We start from the raw sequence: 19,226 nt of genomic DNA, 5'->3' as shown, positions 1-19,226 counted from the left end.
CCGGACCCATAGCCTTCTTAGCTCCTGTATGGGGTCTTGAGGAGGAATGGTGATTGGATTCAGGTTATCAGTGCCTTACTTTGGGAGGGGATGATGCCAACCATCTTGAAAGATATCTTACAAGGACTTCCCCAGATCTAGCTACTTTTGACAACTAGGGAGTGCCTTCAAAAAAGTGGATTATCCAGAGCTCATTCAGTGCTAGGCAAAGGACAGAAACAGCATTACTTGTCAATGACCTTTATCAAGACCTGGATGGAGTATGCCCCGCAGCCCCTCTTGGCATCCCGTGATACCATCAGTCACAATATCCTTATGGACCATCTGTGAGGTTAGGGATTGGAAACACCATTTTACAGTTATTCCCCAGTGGACAGTTCCAGTTAATGGTTGTCAGGGAGTTGAACTTTGTGGCCAGTCCCATGTAGGGGGGCCAGGGTTTGAGCCTGTCCCCTACTTTTTAACTTTTAGATGAAGCTGCAGAGAGAGATCACCTATCAGTTCATAGTGCAGTAGCATCAATATGCTAATGACATCTTGCTTTATGCTGCTATCCCAGGTGCCCAGGTTAGAAGCCTTCTTGGACTCTTGGCTACTGTTGGATGGGCAGCTCATGGCCAGGAGAGCCTTTGCCCAGCACCATTGGGTGCACCAGTTACAGCCTATCTGGAGCAGCACTGACAACTGTAACTCATGTCCTCACCAGGACATGATTGAACTATGACAATATACTCAACACGGCTGCATTCTTTTGCGTTTTATTCATAGAACAAAATATAAAATATTTAGCCATACTGAAGACTTCGTGCTTAGCATAATTATCTATGAACCATTGTTTTGTTTTCAAATTATTCATTACTTCCCTACATGTGAATCCTTTTTAAAAATGTATTAATACAATTAAAATTATAATGTAATATATTTAAAAATGGCTGCCTTTAAAGATCACCCAAAGGAGCAGTTGGTCTAAAATCCAACAGCCCAAGTATTGGCTAACCTGATTCATTTTTCCTGGGAGGTGAAACCAGTAATTCCCCAATTCCAAAAGTGGAACAAAGTTGAGGCCTGAAGGCTCTGATTTTTGGAGGTGGCACTGGTTCTCTGGAACAGCTTCTCAAATGAGATTAGACATGCACCACTGCCAACATCTTCAGAAAATGCAGAAAGCCAAGCTTTTCCAAAGAGCGTCCGTTGAGTGAGTTGACACCATCTTGGGTTTCTGCTGCCTTTATTTCCATTTTTTTAAATCTGATTTTTAAATCCTTTTTGATTGTATTACTACTCTTACCACAGATGTCTTAATTGATACGATTTTAACTTTTGTGTTACTATCGTAAACCACCAGAAAGCCTGAAAATATTTGATGGTATATTGTATCTTCTCCCCCCATCCAAGAGACTCACTTTTCACCTATTTCCACAGTTCAAACTGTGACAGCGAAAAAAGAAAAAAAATACAAACTTTGACATACACTTGTACTAGGAAAGTTGCTAAAGGTCTACAGCAGAAGTAAGTAATCTTTTCCTGGTCAGAAGCCACAATTCAGCTTTCCAGACTAGTCAGTAAAACTCAGGATACCTTCACGGTGATGTGAAGTCAGAGAGAGGAAGGGCTGAACTTGTTTTATGACTGCATGTTTGCAGAGGTATAAGGACAACCTGCACATCCACATCCATCATTTGGAGGGTTTGTGCCATAAGCTGTACTGACCCAAATCAGACATTTTGCCATCAGTCTCAACAGCAGATGATAAATAGCCTGCAAGTATCTTGAACTAAGTTAGAAAACTAGCCCTGCCTACATGCACATACATAAGCCTTCAAAGCACTGGCACCAGCCTTCCCAAGGATGTGACTGCCTTTCTTCTTTAAGAGGGGCATCCCTTGTGCTGATAACACTTTGCAAAATCAAATGTTTCCATAGCCTTAGTGACAAGCTGAGGCCAAGACAGCTGACAGAGGCTAATACAGTAGTACCTCGGTTCACGAACACGTCTGTTCACGAACAGCACCGTTCGCAAAATTTTGCTTCCGTTCGCGAACTCCGCATCGGATGACGAACATGACCCGCGGCCATTTTCCCTGCTGACACACGTGGTCGTGGCTTCCTGTAGGGAGGGGGACTCTCCCTCCAAACAATAACTGCCTCCCCACCTGCCTTCCTGTCCTCCACGCCAGAAGTCGCCTCAAGCAAGGTTAGTGTACTCTCTCTTCATACTGTACTGTACTTTGTTTCATATTTTTGTGGTTTTTTAAAAAAATACATATGGTTCAGAACGGATTAACCGTATTTACATTGAACCTTATGGGAAAATTTGATTCGGTTGGCGACCAATTCAGTTCGCGACCAGAGTTGTGGAACGACTTAAGTTCGTGAACCGAGGTACCACTGTAGATGGTAGCTGTATTCACATACCAGGGCTGACCACCTCTGTTATTAAGTGAAACAAGGGTCTAAGAGAAACACACCATGCCTCAGAGTGCCACCAGCTAGCATGGCTGAAATTGCATGGCACAACGCTGATTTGGGGCAAGGCATATTTCCAGTTTTCTCTGAAATACCATTTTCAAAAAACTAAAAAGTAAACCACAAAACCCATTTTGCACCTTAAGCTCCTTAAAAGCAGCCCCACCAAATGGTCCAGTGCTTTCAAACATCTCCCCACCCAAGATATTATCACAGCACCATGTCCTATGCATTCTTGAAGCCAAAATAAATCATATCTACACTTCAGCAACCTAAGTTGTCCATTCCTGATTTAAAATTTCATTTGGAGAAAGTGATCATTTAGAAGGTAGATATTCCTTTGAATGATTAACAAGTAACTCTCACATCAATATGCCTTAAGAGAATTTGTGGATATGACAGGAGTGTGGAACAAGCATAAGGAAATAAATCATGTAGGTTTTGAAAATCGGGGGGGAGGGGGGGAGCCCCTCTTTGGTATGTTTCAATGTGCCAGCTAAGAAAACAAATCTGAAGTACTTCCCATGTGAGACTTTAACAAATGGATGTAGGAAGGGCTAGCATGTCAAGCATGGCAGAGAAGCCAAGTTTATGCAAATACAAGATTGAACTAAAATAGTACACTGCTGATGGCTCAGATGAAAAATCAGAAGAGTTTTTAAGATGATTTTGGGAGGAAAGCAGTTTTTGGGGAGCATGCAACTCAGGAGAAATCCTTAAAGAACAGTGAATAGATTTTGATAGCTCCAGTTAAGTCTTGTTGGAAACAGTTCACAGGCATAATGCAAGCCAGAAAAGGCTGCAGCACTCTAGAAGATGACCACTTATGAGCTAATGCTGGAAGTCTGGCCATAACAAACTATAGAAAGGAGATAACTAGTGGATATGGTAATCCTAAGTGAAACTCTTAACCTTAGAAAGCCAAAAAATGGATTGCAGAAAGGAATTTGCTCTGTACATAGTATAAAACAACCAGAAACCTCTAAAAATATGGGCAAGTCTGAAAAAATACTGCAAGGGATATCACTAATCTCAAAATAATTTAGTACTGGGGTATGGTTTCTTTCTCCTGATTCAAATGCTCAGGATGATCTAAAATGAAATCAGGGAGATAACCAAGAGAGAAAGCATTGCAAAAAAAGTAACTTCAATTAACATCACAAGCACTGGATAAACATCAATGTACAATGGAGTTTCTAAAAACCAACAGAACAAATATGACTTCAGAGCTATTACTAGATGCAAGTGTTATTGAACTGCTGGAAAGAAAACAAAAATCACATTTCATTTATTTGTCCACAAAAAATTACTACAGCAATTCCACTAACCCACTTTTTATTTCAAAAGAGGAAACCTCTGAAAAATGAGGGGTCAGTAAAAAGGAAATTTAAAGGGAAAGAAGTCAAGAGTCAAATATCTCTAGAAACTTTAGATGTTGCTCCAAATATATTAAAACTACACTTAGCATGTAAGTCACAGGCCTGGAAATGCACTACAAAGTCCAAGAGGTTATTGGCACAGGTATTAAAGGCTTTCTTCAAAAACTGGAAGGCTTGCTGAAACCAGAAAAAGAAATTAAACTGAACAAATAAATGGAAACTCAGAATGGATGCAAAAAGTGCTGAGAACTTAATCAGATCTTTAAACACATCAGAAGCAAGCAATTCTGGTAATTAGAATATTGGATAAATATTGGAGGACTTAATAAGGAGATTGCAGAGAAACTGCGTATTTTGTCTGCCTTCATTACTTACCACATAAGGCAGATGCCATTGCCAAAACTGATTAGTTTCCAGTAACAATCTCAGGAACTTCTACAAATAACAATATAAAGAACTGAAGTGTAGGGTTGGTGTTGGCTTTTTCGGACAAATGATAAAACAAAGAAATCCAAGAGGCAACGAAACAAATTTTTGGTATTTGATATTTTACAAAATGTCTCTGTCATTGGTTGCAAGACAGGAAAGTAACCAATGTAACTCAAAAAGTTTGAGCACGGACGCCTTTGTACTCTGTTCATTGTAAGTTACCTGAAATTAGGACTGAGCAACGAGTGATCGAGTTAGCAGTCAACTACAAATTTAATACATTGGAATATTTTAATTGTGAGCTGCCCAGAATCACCCCACATTTAATAAATAAAATAAATAACTGGCAGCAAAAAACCTCTGGAAGTTATCTCCAAACTTTAGGAACACACTCTAATATTGTCCAAATGTAAACAAAAAGTAATTATTCATATTCAATACAGCATTAGCTGAAAGATATTGGTAGTAAATATATCTTGTGGTGGACAGCACAATAAAAAGTAAACTGATTTGTGGCTACTGGAGAAAGACTAGATAGAACCACAGTGAACACATCTAGTTCACTCAGGTTACAGTATTATCGTAGAACCGGAAGAGATGCAAAAAAAGGGCAAGCAGAATGATCAAGAAAAACAAACACAAGGAAATGTTAGAATATGGAACTACTTGGGTGGGGGAGGCAGGGAAAGGGGGGACACCAGGCCTGTTTAAAATGATTAACAGTGTAGTCTCTACATGTAATTCTAGAATTTGACACAAGTATTCACACAGCACACAATCATAGAATAAATCAGTGAAGAATAAAAGCTATCAGCAGCTATTAATCTAAAGGCTTTCTTCCCTTTGATTATCTTAAACAGTATGCTTCTAAATACTACTTGCTAGGGAATACTCAAGCCTTGCTTATGGACTTTCCAAATGTTTACTGCTCATTGCAACTGAAGGCAGGATAGTTTTGTTTTCATTTATACTGCCATGTCTTTAAATAAAATAAATATACCAAATACAATTTATTTAACTGAAATGGGCATTCAAGGAGCAAATTTTAGCCCAGGGCAAAATGTTGTAGCATGATTCATGATAGCTAATAAATCAACCTCTTAAGCGCATTTAAATCATAAGTTCCCAAAAGCCCCAAATTACAAATCTAAGTTTAAAACTATTTTTATAAAAAGGTAATTTGTCCCCATTATCAGCTACAGAATACCAATACAACTAAGTTCAACTGCAGCATGTCACAGCTGTGTCACCATCTCAATAAAAATTGTTCAGTTTTTAAATTCTTTTAGTATGATGGCCCATCAACAATGCATTCATTCAGCTGTATTCTAACTTAATATGGTCACACCAGAGCCATACTGCTTCTAAATAGGTACTCAATTGTTTTTCTAGAGGCCCTGAACACAGTGTGATGATCTTAATATATAGTGGAGAAGACTATCAGGCACTCCCACAGCTGCAATGTTGTTTTATTTTCTTTTATATACATTCAGCAAAGACAGATGTCTCATAGCTTATCCAATGCCATGAATATAATCACAGTGAAAAATGGGTATTATCAGAAATTGGGCTTTATACTTTCCCCCTTATTAGAATGGCATTTTTAAAGCCAATGGTAAGTATTAACACATAGCAATATACTTTATAAATTGAACATGTGCATATTATAAAGATCTATGATTTCATTTCCCACAGTCATGTAATTGTGGAAGGCACTCACTTCAGAGCTAATGACAGTGTCAATACATAGCTGGGCCTCTGAAACTCCTCAAAAGCATTACACAAATATATAAGGCTATTAAAAACAAAACTGTGCAACTATAAAAACATATGACAATGAGAAGGGGTCAAAAAACAAATCTTGTGAAAGATTTCAACATACTCCAAAACTGAATAAAGCAAATCTATACTTTTTTTTATTTTTTAACAATTTGCCAAGACTGGAATGAGAGATAAATAGAAGGCACAACAATTTTGTTTCTGTTTTAATACAAATACAAACTAAACATGAAAAAAGTCCCTATTTCAATAAAAAAATTTTTACAAGTTCAGGAAGAGTGTTTTAAAGAGTCAAGTTCTAGACATTTAAAACCTATCCCACAATCCTTGTAAGTGGTAAAACAGTAGTGAGAATTCCTTTTCGTGATCATGTACCAAAAGAAAATATTCTATGAATACCCTTTATTCCACTTTTACAATGCCACAGGAAAAAAAAAAAAAAGGGTAACGTCGATTTTCAAACAGCAACATCTCCAGACTGGGACTGAACAGGTCCTATGACCCCACCTCCCAAGGGGTATACGTATTTCCCTGCCCTTGAAATGTTTGTCAGGTGCTAGATTTTCCTATAGGCTCCAGAACACATGCAGGTGAAAAGGATAATTCCACTGACTAAAGCGCACCTCATGTCAGTAAGAAAAAAAGAAGAAAAGCGCCACACTTCCATTAGGAAAAATCACTGGTACCAAAAAAATATATATATATATCCAGTCCATATGTCTGCAGCAAGCGAGCAAGGATTTGGTAATTCTTTCTAAAATCCATCTTTTCCTGAAATATTGTTCCACAAAGCTGGAATCTGGGACAAGGACTAGGAAGAAAAATCACAAAACCAAACACAAACAAAATGAGCCAAAATTGTATCAAACGTAGCAGTCTATAACAGGGTAGGGCCACATTCCAAGATACCCAAGGCTGAAATTCACGAATCTGCAGGAAGAAGGGTTTGTCTTGTCTCCTCTCATCATCCGTCAATCACTGGCGTTGCCCGATGCCCCTTCCAGTGCCAAATCCTGGTTTCTGAGACATTCCTCCACGTGGAGGGCCTCGAATCCCACCTCCCAGCCCCCCACGGGTGCCACCAGGCCCACGGGGTCTGTTGTCTCGGCGATCACCCTCCCTGGCTGCTCGTGTTTTTTTCTCTTCTACATTCAAGCGCACTTCTCCTCTGAACATGATTGGCTGCAAGAGAAAAGTCACAAGTGAAATCAAGAGGGGAAAAAAAAACATTCAGAACAGTCAACAATAGAAGTGCAATCCAGGTCTACTCAGAAGTAAGACTCACTATATTCACCACAATCTCTTTCTGGTGAGCACAGGATTGCAGCCTAATTCATTTAACCTTTCAAAAGGTTAAAATACAATGCTGTGGATCCCAGCATCTGTTTGAAATAGGTATACGTGTTTCTGTGAATTCAAACCACTCCATACTCCATGTACTTTTCAACAAGTTGGAATTACTCATTAAGCTCCTATATAGAGCCGTAAGAACATTGGATGCTCCCCTGCCCATCAGACTGTTTTCATTCCAATATATCGTAGAGGTGTTGTTTGGGGGAGAAGGGCTATTGCATTTCCTGTTCTGTCCTACAGGGCTTCCTGAAAATCCAAGAGAACAATTTTATCCATGGGGTCCAAACTGATCCAGCTATTCACAATTATTCATTCAAGTGGCAAACTATCCTCATATTTACTACTATGGTTTTGAAAAGTACCAAAGTAGTCTGGTATATAAGGTAACACAACAGCATTTTTTAAAAAAATCCTTCAGAATAAATAGAGTATGGAATTATATTTATTTAATCATTTTAAATGATTATTACAAATTAATGCAATAACAATCTAACCATGGTAACTATGTACCACTCCTATTAATTCCACTTCAGCAATCACTTGCCAAAATAAAAGCAGAAGCTTTTCAAATTGTGTTAATTTGTTTTTAACACAAATATTTTCCATTTTATTTCAAAAGGATAGATATTTAGCAAACTTCAACATGGCCTATATTGCTTAAATATTATTAATTTGAATTTAATGTACCCTATTGCCGAGGATCTTCTGAACTGGTTCTGGATCATCAAACACCACAAATCCAAAGTTAGGGAGTTTTCCTCCACTGTTGATACGTAGTTCTACAACATTTCCATAACCTGCAAGAGAGTTTCCAAGTTCTTTGATCATACATTAGACTGTTCTGTGAAAATAAGCATGTATTTTTAATCCCCCAGCAATACAAAACTCCAACCAATAGAAAAGCAATGTTCACAGCTTACTTTGAAAGAAGTCCTTTAGTTCCGACTTATCAACGTCATGAGGAAGGTTCCCAACAAAGAGCTGGTGACTATCTGGGTACCTTACAATCCGTCTAGTTTCCATGTCACCCTGTTCTCCTTCCCGTACTTAAATAAACAATAAGATAATTATGGTATAAGGGTATCATGATTTCAAAGAAAATAAAAGAGCATCTTCCTTAATCTTTGTTTACAGTAAAAAATGCTGAAGTCATTAATTAGATAAATGAAATTCCAAATAGGATGCAAGAATTGAGCAAGTTACTCCTATTCAAGAGACTGCGTTATTAACATAAAAGTGGCATCTTACCAAGACCTTCAAAGCAGAAATGAAGTGTCCAGGTAAGAATTAATTTGGTCTTATATTCCTCCCAACTCTTAAGAAACATTCTTGTATTTCTGAATCTAACCACAGCAGTTGGGATGCTTGAATTCTTCTGTTTCAATACTGAACTCCACTTTAGAAACCATATAGTACCACTACCATGCAATATCCTATATACGGAGACCTAGTACAACGCTTAATTTTCTTACTTGTTCTAGGGCCTCTTTGTGGAGGGATGTTTGTCCGTTGCTCCCTCACCCTCTGGTCCCGCTGAGGCCTCTGTGGAGGAGTTTGGGATTCAGGCTTAGATTCAGGACGGGGCTGCAAAATATACCAGCAGAAATGAGAGAGAGTACAGAAGCCAGACAAAATTAAACTTATTCTGACTGTAACCATTAGGAACCATAGGAAAAGAGGGAAAACAAGCTTAAAAGTTGGGAAGAAAATTAACCCCTCTCTCTCACTTGACACACTTGCTGCTGGAATCTGAAGAAATTAAACTGGATTGGAAGTGCTGATAAGAGAACAGCAATATACAGTTGTATTTTAATCTTTCAAGTTTAATGTGGCAGCGCCTCCTCAAAATCATGAGGGTTGAAGCAGAATAGAAAACATGCCCAAATGATATGGCTGAGAGATAATTATACTCATAAAATAGTTAGGAGCAAGACCCTCTAGAGCCTAGAATTTTTAACTCAAAAATGACCATTCCCATTCTCCTTAATCGTATTTTCTCCTCAGTAATTTTAGAAAGAGGCTGAAGTTACTGGGGGTGGGAGATCCATTAAAACAGATTTGAAACCCATTACTGCTGCTGCTTATCTTAATATTGTGTTTCAAATATTGTAGACTGCCTCATAGACCTTTTGAACAGGAAGCTGAATATTACTGGGGAAAAAAAACCACAAATGGATGGATGAATATGATTGAAATGTTCAAATACGGCTAATTTTAAGGAACTAACAACATTAATAGTAGGAAGAGCAATTAGACATTAAACAAAACTCATGTAATCACAATTATGTACAAACTGCTGTCAAAATACTATAGAATAAATTATTCCAATGAACAAACTGCATGGAAGATGCCATTTCTTTTGCAACTTGTAACTGAGGATAAGATTAATCATTACTGGATCCCACACACACACATTGAACACTCCATAAACAATAATTATTTAGTACTAAAAGTTCAAATTAACTGCAAATTCATGGCATCTATAAACTGCATTAAACTTGACAACTACTCGACTGAATTTTTTGGGTGGTTCCTACCTGTGATGTAGGCAATTTGACAACATGAGGTGGTATGCCTGATACTGGAACTGCTCCACTGGGTGGTAGATTCTTACTGGTCACAGATGCCCATGAAGATGTCTAAAAAAACAAAACCAGTTTCACTAACTATACAAGATACCTATGGCTCTTCAAAGCTGCCCTCTCAATTTCTATCACTTTTTCAATTCCTCTGGCACATAGCCACATTTATTTACATGACAAGTATATACTTAGCATTTAATATTTGTCATCATTTAAAATTTTCCTTCAAATTCTCTCAGCAGTTAGGAAGAAAACTTGTGCCCTAAAAATAATTGGTTCTTAGTACTAGCAAATGACAAGCAAAACAAAGATAATTTTGCCTACTGAATGTCTTAATGTATAAAGTTACTTTTCAATGCTTTGTTACTGCATAGCTAAATCATAAAGACTAGAAACAGGAAGATTTATAGACATTTGGTTCTTACACTACATTTTGATGCAAACACCGAAGGTTATATCTGAGTTCCTTCCCAATGTTGGATGCCTTCTATCAGTGGAGTGACTACATTCAACAAAGACATGATACATTACACAGTTCTCTGTGTTGTATAACCATAATTTCTTATCTGCAAATAGGACTTGATAAAGCTCATATCGCACTGTTGGACACCGTACTCGATTGCAGGTAGCTTTACATGGTTCACAAATTTTTTCTGACCACTGCACCACTTTGGTTGGTTACTACAAATATGGCATATTTGTCCCTGGGTTTCTATGAAGATACTGCCATTTCTTCAATAAAGAAATGTATTGTAAATGAAATATAACTATACAGGAAATATATGAGGATATAATGAGGATTTTGGTCATGCTTTAAATTCTCACTCTACCCTAAGGGCATTATTAGATTGCTAATGATGTCACTGTGTCACCCCAATCATTAACAATAGGTTTAACAATAATTAATTTAGTGGTGCAATTTTAGGGAACTAAAAGCCAGAAAAATAATTTGTAGGATCCTGTTGCAAAATAACATTTTAGAGAAGAGAAGAGAAGAGAACAGAAGAGAAGAAGAGAAGAGGAACAAAAGAAGAGAAAAGAAGAAAAAAATCTTGTATTACTCTAGAGTCTTCTTGCACAACAGGTGCTGGATCTGCAGGGACTGGAGAAGGACTCTTCTCAATAGCCTCCTCAGGAGCTGCTTCCTCTACCACTAGGTCAGGTTTTTCTTCTTGAACTTCTGCTTCGGGTTCTTGTTCAGGCTCAGCTTCTTGTTCCGGTTCTGGTTCTACAACTGGTTCTTCTAACTGTTCCTCCAAGTCATTGCTGCTGATGGAAAGATCTTTTCATTATGGGCAACAGTTCAACAAAAGAATGTTAGCTGTTTCCAAGTCCTACACTGTGTCAATACTGGTTATTTATAAAGTCTTCCAATCTATACTAACATGCAAAAAATGTTTTCTTGGATTAAGCCAGTAATACCTCCACCATTTAAAAAATGAGATTAATTCATTCTCTTCCTTGAACTATATATGCAAAATATGACTTCAAAATACATTATTTCTAAAAATGTGAAGAATTGATGGGCTTGTAAATGTGCTAAGAACAGGATTAGTTATTGCTGAATGGTGAAATTTTGACTCTAGAGGCTAACAATGGATTTCTGTTATCTATCTGCAGAGCCATGGGGGCCTGCTTTTAAACAAAAATGAGAGTAGCCTGGATGTTCCGAGAACTGGACTCCTACTTCAGCTAGAGTAAGAAAAGACAGGGTTACTGGAGTGTTGGGCATGTGCCAACTTACCTGACAGACTGTTCATAGTAAGCTGCTGAATCATCAGCAACTGCCTCTGGAGTCTGTTGCCTTTCCTCAGGCTCTTCTGCCTCTTCCTCAGATTCTGGTAGGAGGGGAAAAAACATTATATCCTACTTTGTGCAAATTAAAGGACAGCTCAGAATGTTCATTCAATGTTTCACAACGTATTTGGTATATATACATTTTAGATAGTAATGTGGTCCAATGCACAAATGGGAAATGGAAAAAAATTCAGTTTCAGACTTGAAACAAACCATCACATGCCAGAAGCTCTGTCAAACTGTTTGTGATTGTCTACAATTCAACAAAAACAAAACTGGTAACATTTTGGGTTGTTCTGGTTTCCAGCCAAAACAAAATTTGAGGGAACTTGGAGTGAGTAAGGAAAGACTAGTGCATGTTGTCCCCTCTCCCCACTCCTCCTCCACATGGCATATACACTGGCCAGCCCACCCCATCTGCCCAGGACTTTCCCTCCCCTGCTTCCTCCAGTCATAACCGCTGATGTCTCAGCAATGCATATCCTATCAATCTTCTCATTCATCTTCTTCCTAGCAACTTTCCTTCTGACTTAACTTCCAGAATGGTATATCCCACCAGTCTACCCATCCTGATCTTCCAGAGCTTTCCTTCCCTCCCCTGAGCTGCCAATGTCCTTGGCTTTTTCCTAACTTCCTCCATCCTAAATCATTTCTGCCTGAACAAGCAGTTTCATACCATAGATGGACCAAAATACCCAAAATGTTTGTTTTAACCTGAACACAGAACACCCAAAACTAACATCCCATGCATTCAATGTTTTGCATATCCCCGCCATCAGTGTTTGGCTATTTACTGAATTGCCAGTTTAAGAAACAGAAGCTGAACCCATCAGTAACTGAAGATGCCAAACCCATCAGTAGAAACTAAACTTATCAGTAACTGAAGAAGCCATCCCTCCAAGACTGTTATCCTTTTCCCAATATTATTTCAGATTATATAAAGTTTCCATCAATTTCTCCATCTGGTTTACAGAAATAATCAGACTAGGTCAGCAGTAATGTAAAGGAAAGGTCTGAAACTACACAACAATGTAAAACATTTCTAATGATAACTCAGTTTCCTACAATTAGCTTTCTTACAACTTAACTAAAGAAATAAATACCTGACAGCTAAATAGAAGTAAACCAAATTTGGCTAACTCACTAATTCCAATAATAGACAAACACAGCATGGCATCTGATTGCAATGAAACCTGCAGTTGTAAGTTAAAAGTATATTCTGTTGAAATCAATAAGTTTCTAAACAACTCCTGGTTTTCAGCTTAGCATGCAAGTATAGAACAATGGAATTTCTTTCTGATCAAAGGAAGAAGTATAAAGCTTAGATTTTCAGGGTTTCATTTTTAGGATATCTCTCCAAGATATGGGTAGCATTATCCTTTTTCTGGATGATGTCTTTTCACTGATGTTTACTGTTATTGTGAATTTAGTTCTGCTTCCTCTTTGGAACTCTCAACAGGTGCCAGCACTTGGACCTCACAGCTATGCAGAGTCACACATTGTTAATTAATACTTGCACAGAGACATTAAGGGAATATTCACAAAGGCTGCAGGTTGAAAAGTAAAATCACCACAAGAAGGCAACAACAACCACTTGTGTAATGCTACCGTGTAAACCACATGGACAATGTGGATCATCATCAGAACTCTAACTCAGTTTGAAATAGATCTTATATTTTTATTATTCAAAAGCATCTTCAAATTATGCAGGTAAGTCATGATTTGGCCATTTCTTTATTTAGAGGAGTTAGGAAAGAAGCAGAAAATTAAGGCTATGGAACTTACCCTCTGGAGGTTCAGCATTCAAGTCACCAAAAACTTCATCCTGATAGCGAAAGATGTCATTATGGACATAAAACTTGTTTGCAACTGATCCCTGTAGACAATACAACGTGAAAAACAAAATTCAGCAGTGTACTCACCACATATTATATTTGGTATTAATCTGTCAGCATAAAATCATTTACTGGAGCTTTAGTCCCAAGCAGCTTTGCCCACATGTGCCATTAAGAAAATATAAGGCAACACTTCCATTGCTGACTTAACCATTAATTCCTGAACTCTCTCAATTGCTACACCAAGCAAAATATAATTATAGATCTCAATGATCAAAAGAGAAGAGTGAACATTCTTACTTTTGGGAACTGTCTTGTTATTTAGTATGACAGTTCAATACTATTAACTTGAGAATCAAAAAGATTTCTGACCTTCGCCCATGAGGAATGGCATGGAAGTCCAGTTTTAAGGATCAGATACTCTACTTGGCATAGGGATAAGCAATGCCTGCTTTCTTACAATTTAATTCATATAAAACCTGACATTCTTTCAGTTCAATGTTATGATATATCTATATTTACCTGGCATTTTATACACTTTTCTATCAGACTGTATGCCTGCAAGAAAAACCATATCCATAATTTTTGCATTGCCCAGCTTTCCTGGGCATTCTTGATATAGAAGGTACCATTTTCTTTTATATAACTTCAACTATTCATCATGGTATTATAGATAGTAAATATTTAAAAATTAAATTTTCAAACTCAGCCAGAAAGCAGGATAATCCTCCTCCTTACAACTATAGTAATTATACATAAAGAGCCCAAAAGGAGGCTAGATTGGCAGTTCTCTTGGTTTTAATAAAAGGGACTGCTGTCTGTTTTCTACTCACATTTCCTTTGTAAGAGATTTATGGTCTACTATTGTAAGCTGTTTAGAGACTTCAATCATGGGAAAAAAAGTTTTTATTAATGCACATAAGTCAATTTCTAATGCATAAATGCTGACAAAATACATTTGAAAGAACTGTTGCGACAACCAAGTAAATTCAAAATCATTATCAGTTAAAAATACACTGCTGGAATATAAGCATTAAATTGGGAAAAGAAAGAGGAAACAAGACATGATATGCTATGCAAACAACTTATATAGATACATATATGTGCAACTACTTTTCGAAGAGAATCTCAAAATACCAACAGAACACCAATAAGCATCAACTTTTAGAAAATGTATAACCACAATCACCAATCGTTAATGCTCAGACATTCCAACACTGAAGTTTCAGCTTACATATTTATAATACATAATATACTGTATATTTCAACACTGAATATATACCAGGAACATGCAAGTTTTTCTTAGCTGAGCATTGCACTTGGCCTTTGAGCGGCATACCGGAGTGGCAATAGGAACAGCACTCCAAAGTAGTGGCAGTTACAATGGAAATACTCTGATTATGATCTGTGGACCACCAGTGATTTACAAAGTTCCACCCAGATGGTTCAGCACCACCTTTTCACATTCACCACCATTCAGCCAGCCAGACCAGAGTCTTTTCACTGCTTCTGTCCCTACTTCTCCATGTTCACTGTCAGCAGTTGATTTGCAAACACGGATTAGTATCTGGAAACTAATTCAATGATGCATACAAGTGACACTACAGTAGCAACACTGAATAGTCTAAACTGCAGTTACTGACTCCAAATCTACACATACTGTTCTAAGGAGAACTGTGATCTGTACAAGAACCAAAAAGGAAAAGTCCAACTAAAACATACAACAATGAATATCTTCTTCTTAAGATATTTTAAGATAGGGTTTCATGGGCCCAGAGATCCACTCACCCCTAGCTTTTTAGTATTTAAAAGATTTTTGCTGAAAAACACTCATGACCTGTAAGTGTTGCTAAGAGTTGTTATGGCATAGGATACATAAAATAGTTGAAAAGTAAGTACATACTAAATTTTTAATTAAAATGTTTGATACAAAATTTAGTTTTAAAAGGCCTTCAAAATATGGAAAGAATGGAAAGGCATACATAAACCCAACTATAATCATTGCCTTCTTTGCCAAAAAATGGTCAACTCCCAAATTCTTAATGACCAAAACATATGGAGGGGATGTTCAACTGGGCAGTCCCTATATTTTTCAAACAAATATTTAGTGATCCACAATTGCAAAAAGTTCAATACTGGACTTGAGCTAAGAAAAAAATTAAATTTGATTTATTTTGCATTTAAACACTAAATTATAGTTAATATTACTTTATAATCAGATGTTGTTTTTCCGTCTCCTATTGGAGCTATGAGGGCTATGTTTTATATAACTAGTTGACCTCATTAAAGGACTGCTGAGTTTCTCACTAGCTAGACAGCAAAAACTCTCCTAAACTGTATTATCTGTGGTATTTATTCAAGTAATTCAGAAACTAAAATGTTTGTTATGCATCAAAACTTCAATTCATCTGAGCAACAATAAATCAATTTTGCATGGATTCACATCCCTCCTTACTGAATCTATTTAAGATTATGTTATTAAATGTTAAGAACTGCTATACTTAACATTTGCACTCTGGAATGCATCCTAAAATCAAATGTACTCTTTAATTCAACGTTATTGACTTCATTTATTTTTTTAGAAGTGCCAGGTAAAGCATTCAAGGGGAAGGGTGATCTCCTCTTCCAACCCAGTAACCTGGTGATCAGTTTGTCAAGAGCACCTGGTACATGCCAGATTTGTCTATAATAAAGTTGTGTCCATTCAAAATTTGGTGGTGGATGAACAGGCTGTCTTTAGCACGTTATCACCAAAACCAGGGGAAGGGATATTCCCATTTCAAAAATCTGCCCAGCCAGGTTTTGGATCCTGCATCACCCCAGGGGTTGAGGGAGGTGTACTGATGTATCATAAGATCTTATCAACAACTTCTATTAGTAACTGGGCCACAGGGATAAGCTTGGGATTATCTTGGTGTATCAGCAGCTCTGTGCCCTTTGGGATCCTTTCCTGGGATTCTGGACCTGGTCCCTAGACTGAATCCCTCCTTCTTGCTTCAGGTAATCCCAGACCTGATACACATGCAGGCATCCCATATTGAATTTTGTTTTTGCTTAGAGGCAGGTTTTTTGTGTGATCTGGATATGGAGGGTATTATCACCATTTGTCATGGTCAGATCATTCTTTGTCCAGTTTTAACTGACAGCACAGCATATGCCAGTAAAGTCACTCAGATTCACTCTTTAGGCAGGGTCTAGGCTGGTGACTGGGGCAATGCTTTCCCAGATTATCTTGGATTCTTTCTCATCTGTAACCTCTAAGAAAGTAAACAACGTGCTTTCTAGGATGTCCTGTCACCTGTGGCCTGGACACTTGCCACTCCTGGTTCTTTGAGCAGCCTGAGGGAAGGTAGTTCTCAGGATCCAGGATACTGTCAATTCCTCTTTAGAGAAGTGAATGGTTGTTGGCAACTTTGAAGAAGACTATGGTATGTCCCCACCTTAAGAGGCCCTCCCTAGAGTCAGAGATGTTAGGTAACTATTGGCCAATCTCCAATGTTCCTTTTTAGCTACAGTTGTTGAGATGGCAGCGAGAAATCAAATACAGTGTAACCTGAATAAAGCAGACTATATGGGCCTTCCCAGTCAGGGCTCAGGTCTGGGCATGGGACAGAGACAGTTTTTGTTGCACAAATAGAAGATCTGTGTTAGGATTGGGATGGGGGTAGTGCACCTATCCTGGTACTGTTAGACTCTCAAAAGACTCTCAAAGTCTGGACAAACTTTGGAGGCTGGGGATTAGAGGCCCTGTTTTATAGTGGTTCTGCTCCTTCCTCAATGGACAGTTCCAGTTGGCAGCAGGAGAGGAGAGGTCAGTGGCTGGTCCCTTGTGGGGTCCCCCAGGGTCAGTCCTCTCCCCACTACTTAGCATTTACATGAAGCCATTGACAAAATAATTTATTGTTCTGGGGTTCACTACCATCAGTATGCTGCTAATGCTCAGCGTTACCTCAGGTTGTGCTGGTGATGCTCTTGAGCTCTTGTCCTGCCTGGCATCTAGCATCTGTAAGGGACTGGATTAAAGAGAATAGGCTAAAACTAAATTGAAACAAGACAGAGGTGGCTCCAGCCTCTAGAGGAGAAAGTAGTACCCATGTAGGAACAAGTCTGCAACTTGGGGCTCCTCTTGTATTTGCAGCTCCAGCTGGAACAACAGGTGGAAGCTGGATCCAGAAGGTGTCAGCCTTATCAGGTAGACCAGATAGGAAACATGACCAGATATGCTAATTCTACTTTATTGTAAGGCTACATTAACAGAATCTTGCAAGGCTGAAAGTACAGTTCTCCCGCCATCTCCTTTACAGCCCAAGAAACTAGGGAGGGTCCCTTCTGAGTCTCTTACCCCACCTACTATCCAGCTGCAGACTATACTGTCTCTTACCTGACCACTCCCTAGGCAGTGTCTCTGGGCCCAGTCTCCCAAGGTCATTCCCACATACCATTAGAGAAGAGCCTTTGCCCAGCTTCAGCTTGTGTACTAGTTGCAGCCCTCCAGCTGACATCCATAGGCAGCCTCACCCCACCCATGCCCTCAGCCTACAAAAGGGAAAGCTAACCCAGTGTGTTGGGGGAGGGGGTGCAGGACAAAAGGAGATAAGGAGAAGACAGCAAGGAGATGAGGAAGCATCTAGGCCTTTACAACTATTACAGGCAAGCAAAAGGGCTGTCAGTCAACTTCCAGGAACACAAGCTACAATAAGCATCGCATTGTGGTGTGAACCCTGCCTGGAGCTTGGCTTGGGAGCTCAGCTGGAGTGCTTAAAAGCAACACTACTTAAGAACAGAGCTTGGAGTTCAGCAACTATCAGAAACAGAGCAACCACACTGAGGCAGCATCTAATCCCAACAAATTCAAGAACTTTTGGAGGGACAAAAAGGCTGTATGCCACTTCACAAACTTTAGGACTTTTAGGACTGTTGTAATGTCTGAGCATCAAAGACTTACTTACATGGCTACATCATCTTGTATAACCTAGGAAGGTGGAGTTAACCCAGGGCAACAGCCTATTGCTGGAGAAGGTGTGTGTTACAATAATGCATTGTGTACAGTTATCTTCTATACTGTGGTGTGCCCAGTCCTTGGAAAAGAAAGAACCCCCCAGGGACCTTAGGCTTCTGGAGAAAAACCAGGATATAAATGTAATTAAATACCAATCTAACACTGAAGTCTAGACAAGCATCACAGAAAAAAATTTCAAGCTAAAACACTAGTGCGTATATCACCTGGAAAGGAAACCAAATATGTATTTTCTCTCTTTAATACTTGAATATTTTCAGCTTCATAGCAAGTTTAAAGCTTCATTAATCAGAGAGTTCTGCTAGTTATCTTTATTATGGCAAATGTTTTTGACCTCTTGTGATAATAGTGATATACAGTGGAACCTCGGGTTACGAACGCCTCTGTTAACGAACTTTTCGGATTACGACCGGCTCCGGCCGCAAAATTTTGCTTTGGTTTGCGAACTCCGCCTCGGGGTACGAACAGGATACGCGGCCATTTTTCCGCCCGACACGGTCCGTGGCCATTTTTCCGCCCGACACGTGGTCCGCGGCCATTTTCCGCCCGACACGTGGTCCGCGGCCATTTTTCCACCCCTGACACGTGG

General features: G+C 38.7%; 1 protein-coding gene across 5 annotated transcripts in view; it reads right to left on the bottom strand.

Moving 5' to 3' along the window:
- Positions 1 to 5,725: 5,725 nt before the first annotated feature.
- G3BP1 (G3BP stress granule assembly factor 1) overlaps positions 5,726 to 19,226 on the bottom strand; it is a 32,780-nt gene continuing 19,279 nt past the window's right edge. For 2 of the 5 annotated variants that reach the window (XM_088133869.1, XM_088133872.1), the window contains exons 5-12: positions 13,571 to 13,661; positions 11,733 to 11,826; positions 11,050 to 11,257; positions 9,944 to 10,045; positions 8,879 to 8,990; positions 8,327 to 8,452; positions 8,094 to 8,224; positions 5,726 to 7,235 (exon numbers count right to left, since the gene is read on the bottom strand). In XM_088133869.1, coding sequence (XP_087989995.1) covers positions 7,029 to 7,235; positions 8,094 to 8,224; positions 8,327 to 8,452; positions 8,879 to 8,990; positions 9,944 to 10,045; positions 11,050 to 11,257; positions 11,733 to 11,826; positions 13,571 to 13,661 — 1,071 coding nt within the window. In that variant the 3' untranslated portion in view covers positions 5,726 to 7,028. The remainder of the gene's footprint in view (positions 7,236 to 8,093; positions 8,225 to 8,326; positions 8,453 to 8,878; positions 8,991 to 9,943; positions 10,046 to 11,049; positions 11,258 to 11,732; positions 11,827 to 13,570; positions 13,662 to 19,226) is intronic. The other 3 variants (XM_088133870.1, XM_088133874.1, XM_088133871.1) reach the window with 2 other exon arrangements.

Source organism: Python bivittatus, unplaced genomic scaffold (genome assembly GCF_059951505.1).
Source record: "Python bivittatus isolate LINGU-HERP-01145 unplaced genomic scaffold, Pbiv_v1 ctg000080_np1212, whole genome shotgun sequence".
NCBI classification, from domain to species: domain Eukaryota; kingdom Metazoa; phylum Chordata; class Lepidosauria; order Squamata; family Pythonidae; genus Python; species Python bivittatus.
Note: the sequence above shows the minus strand (reverse complement) of the source record. Positions and strands in the feature narration are given on the sequence as shown.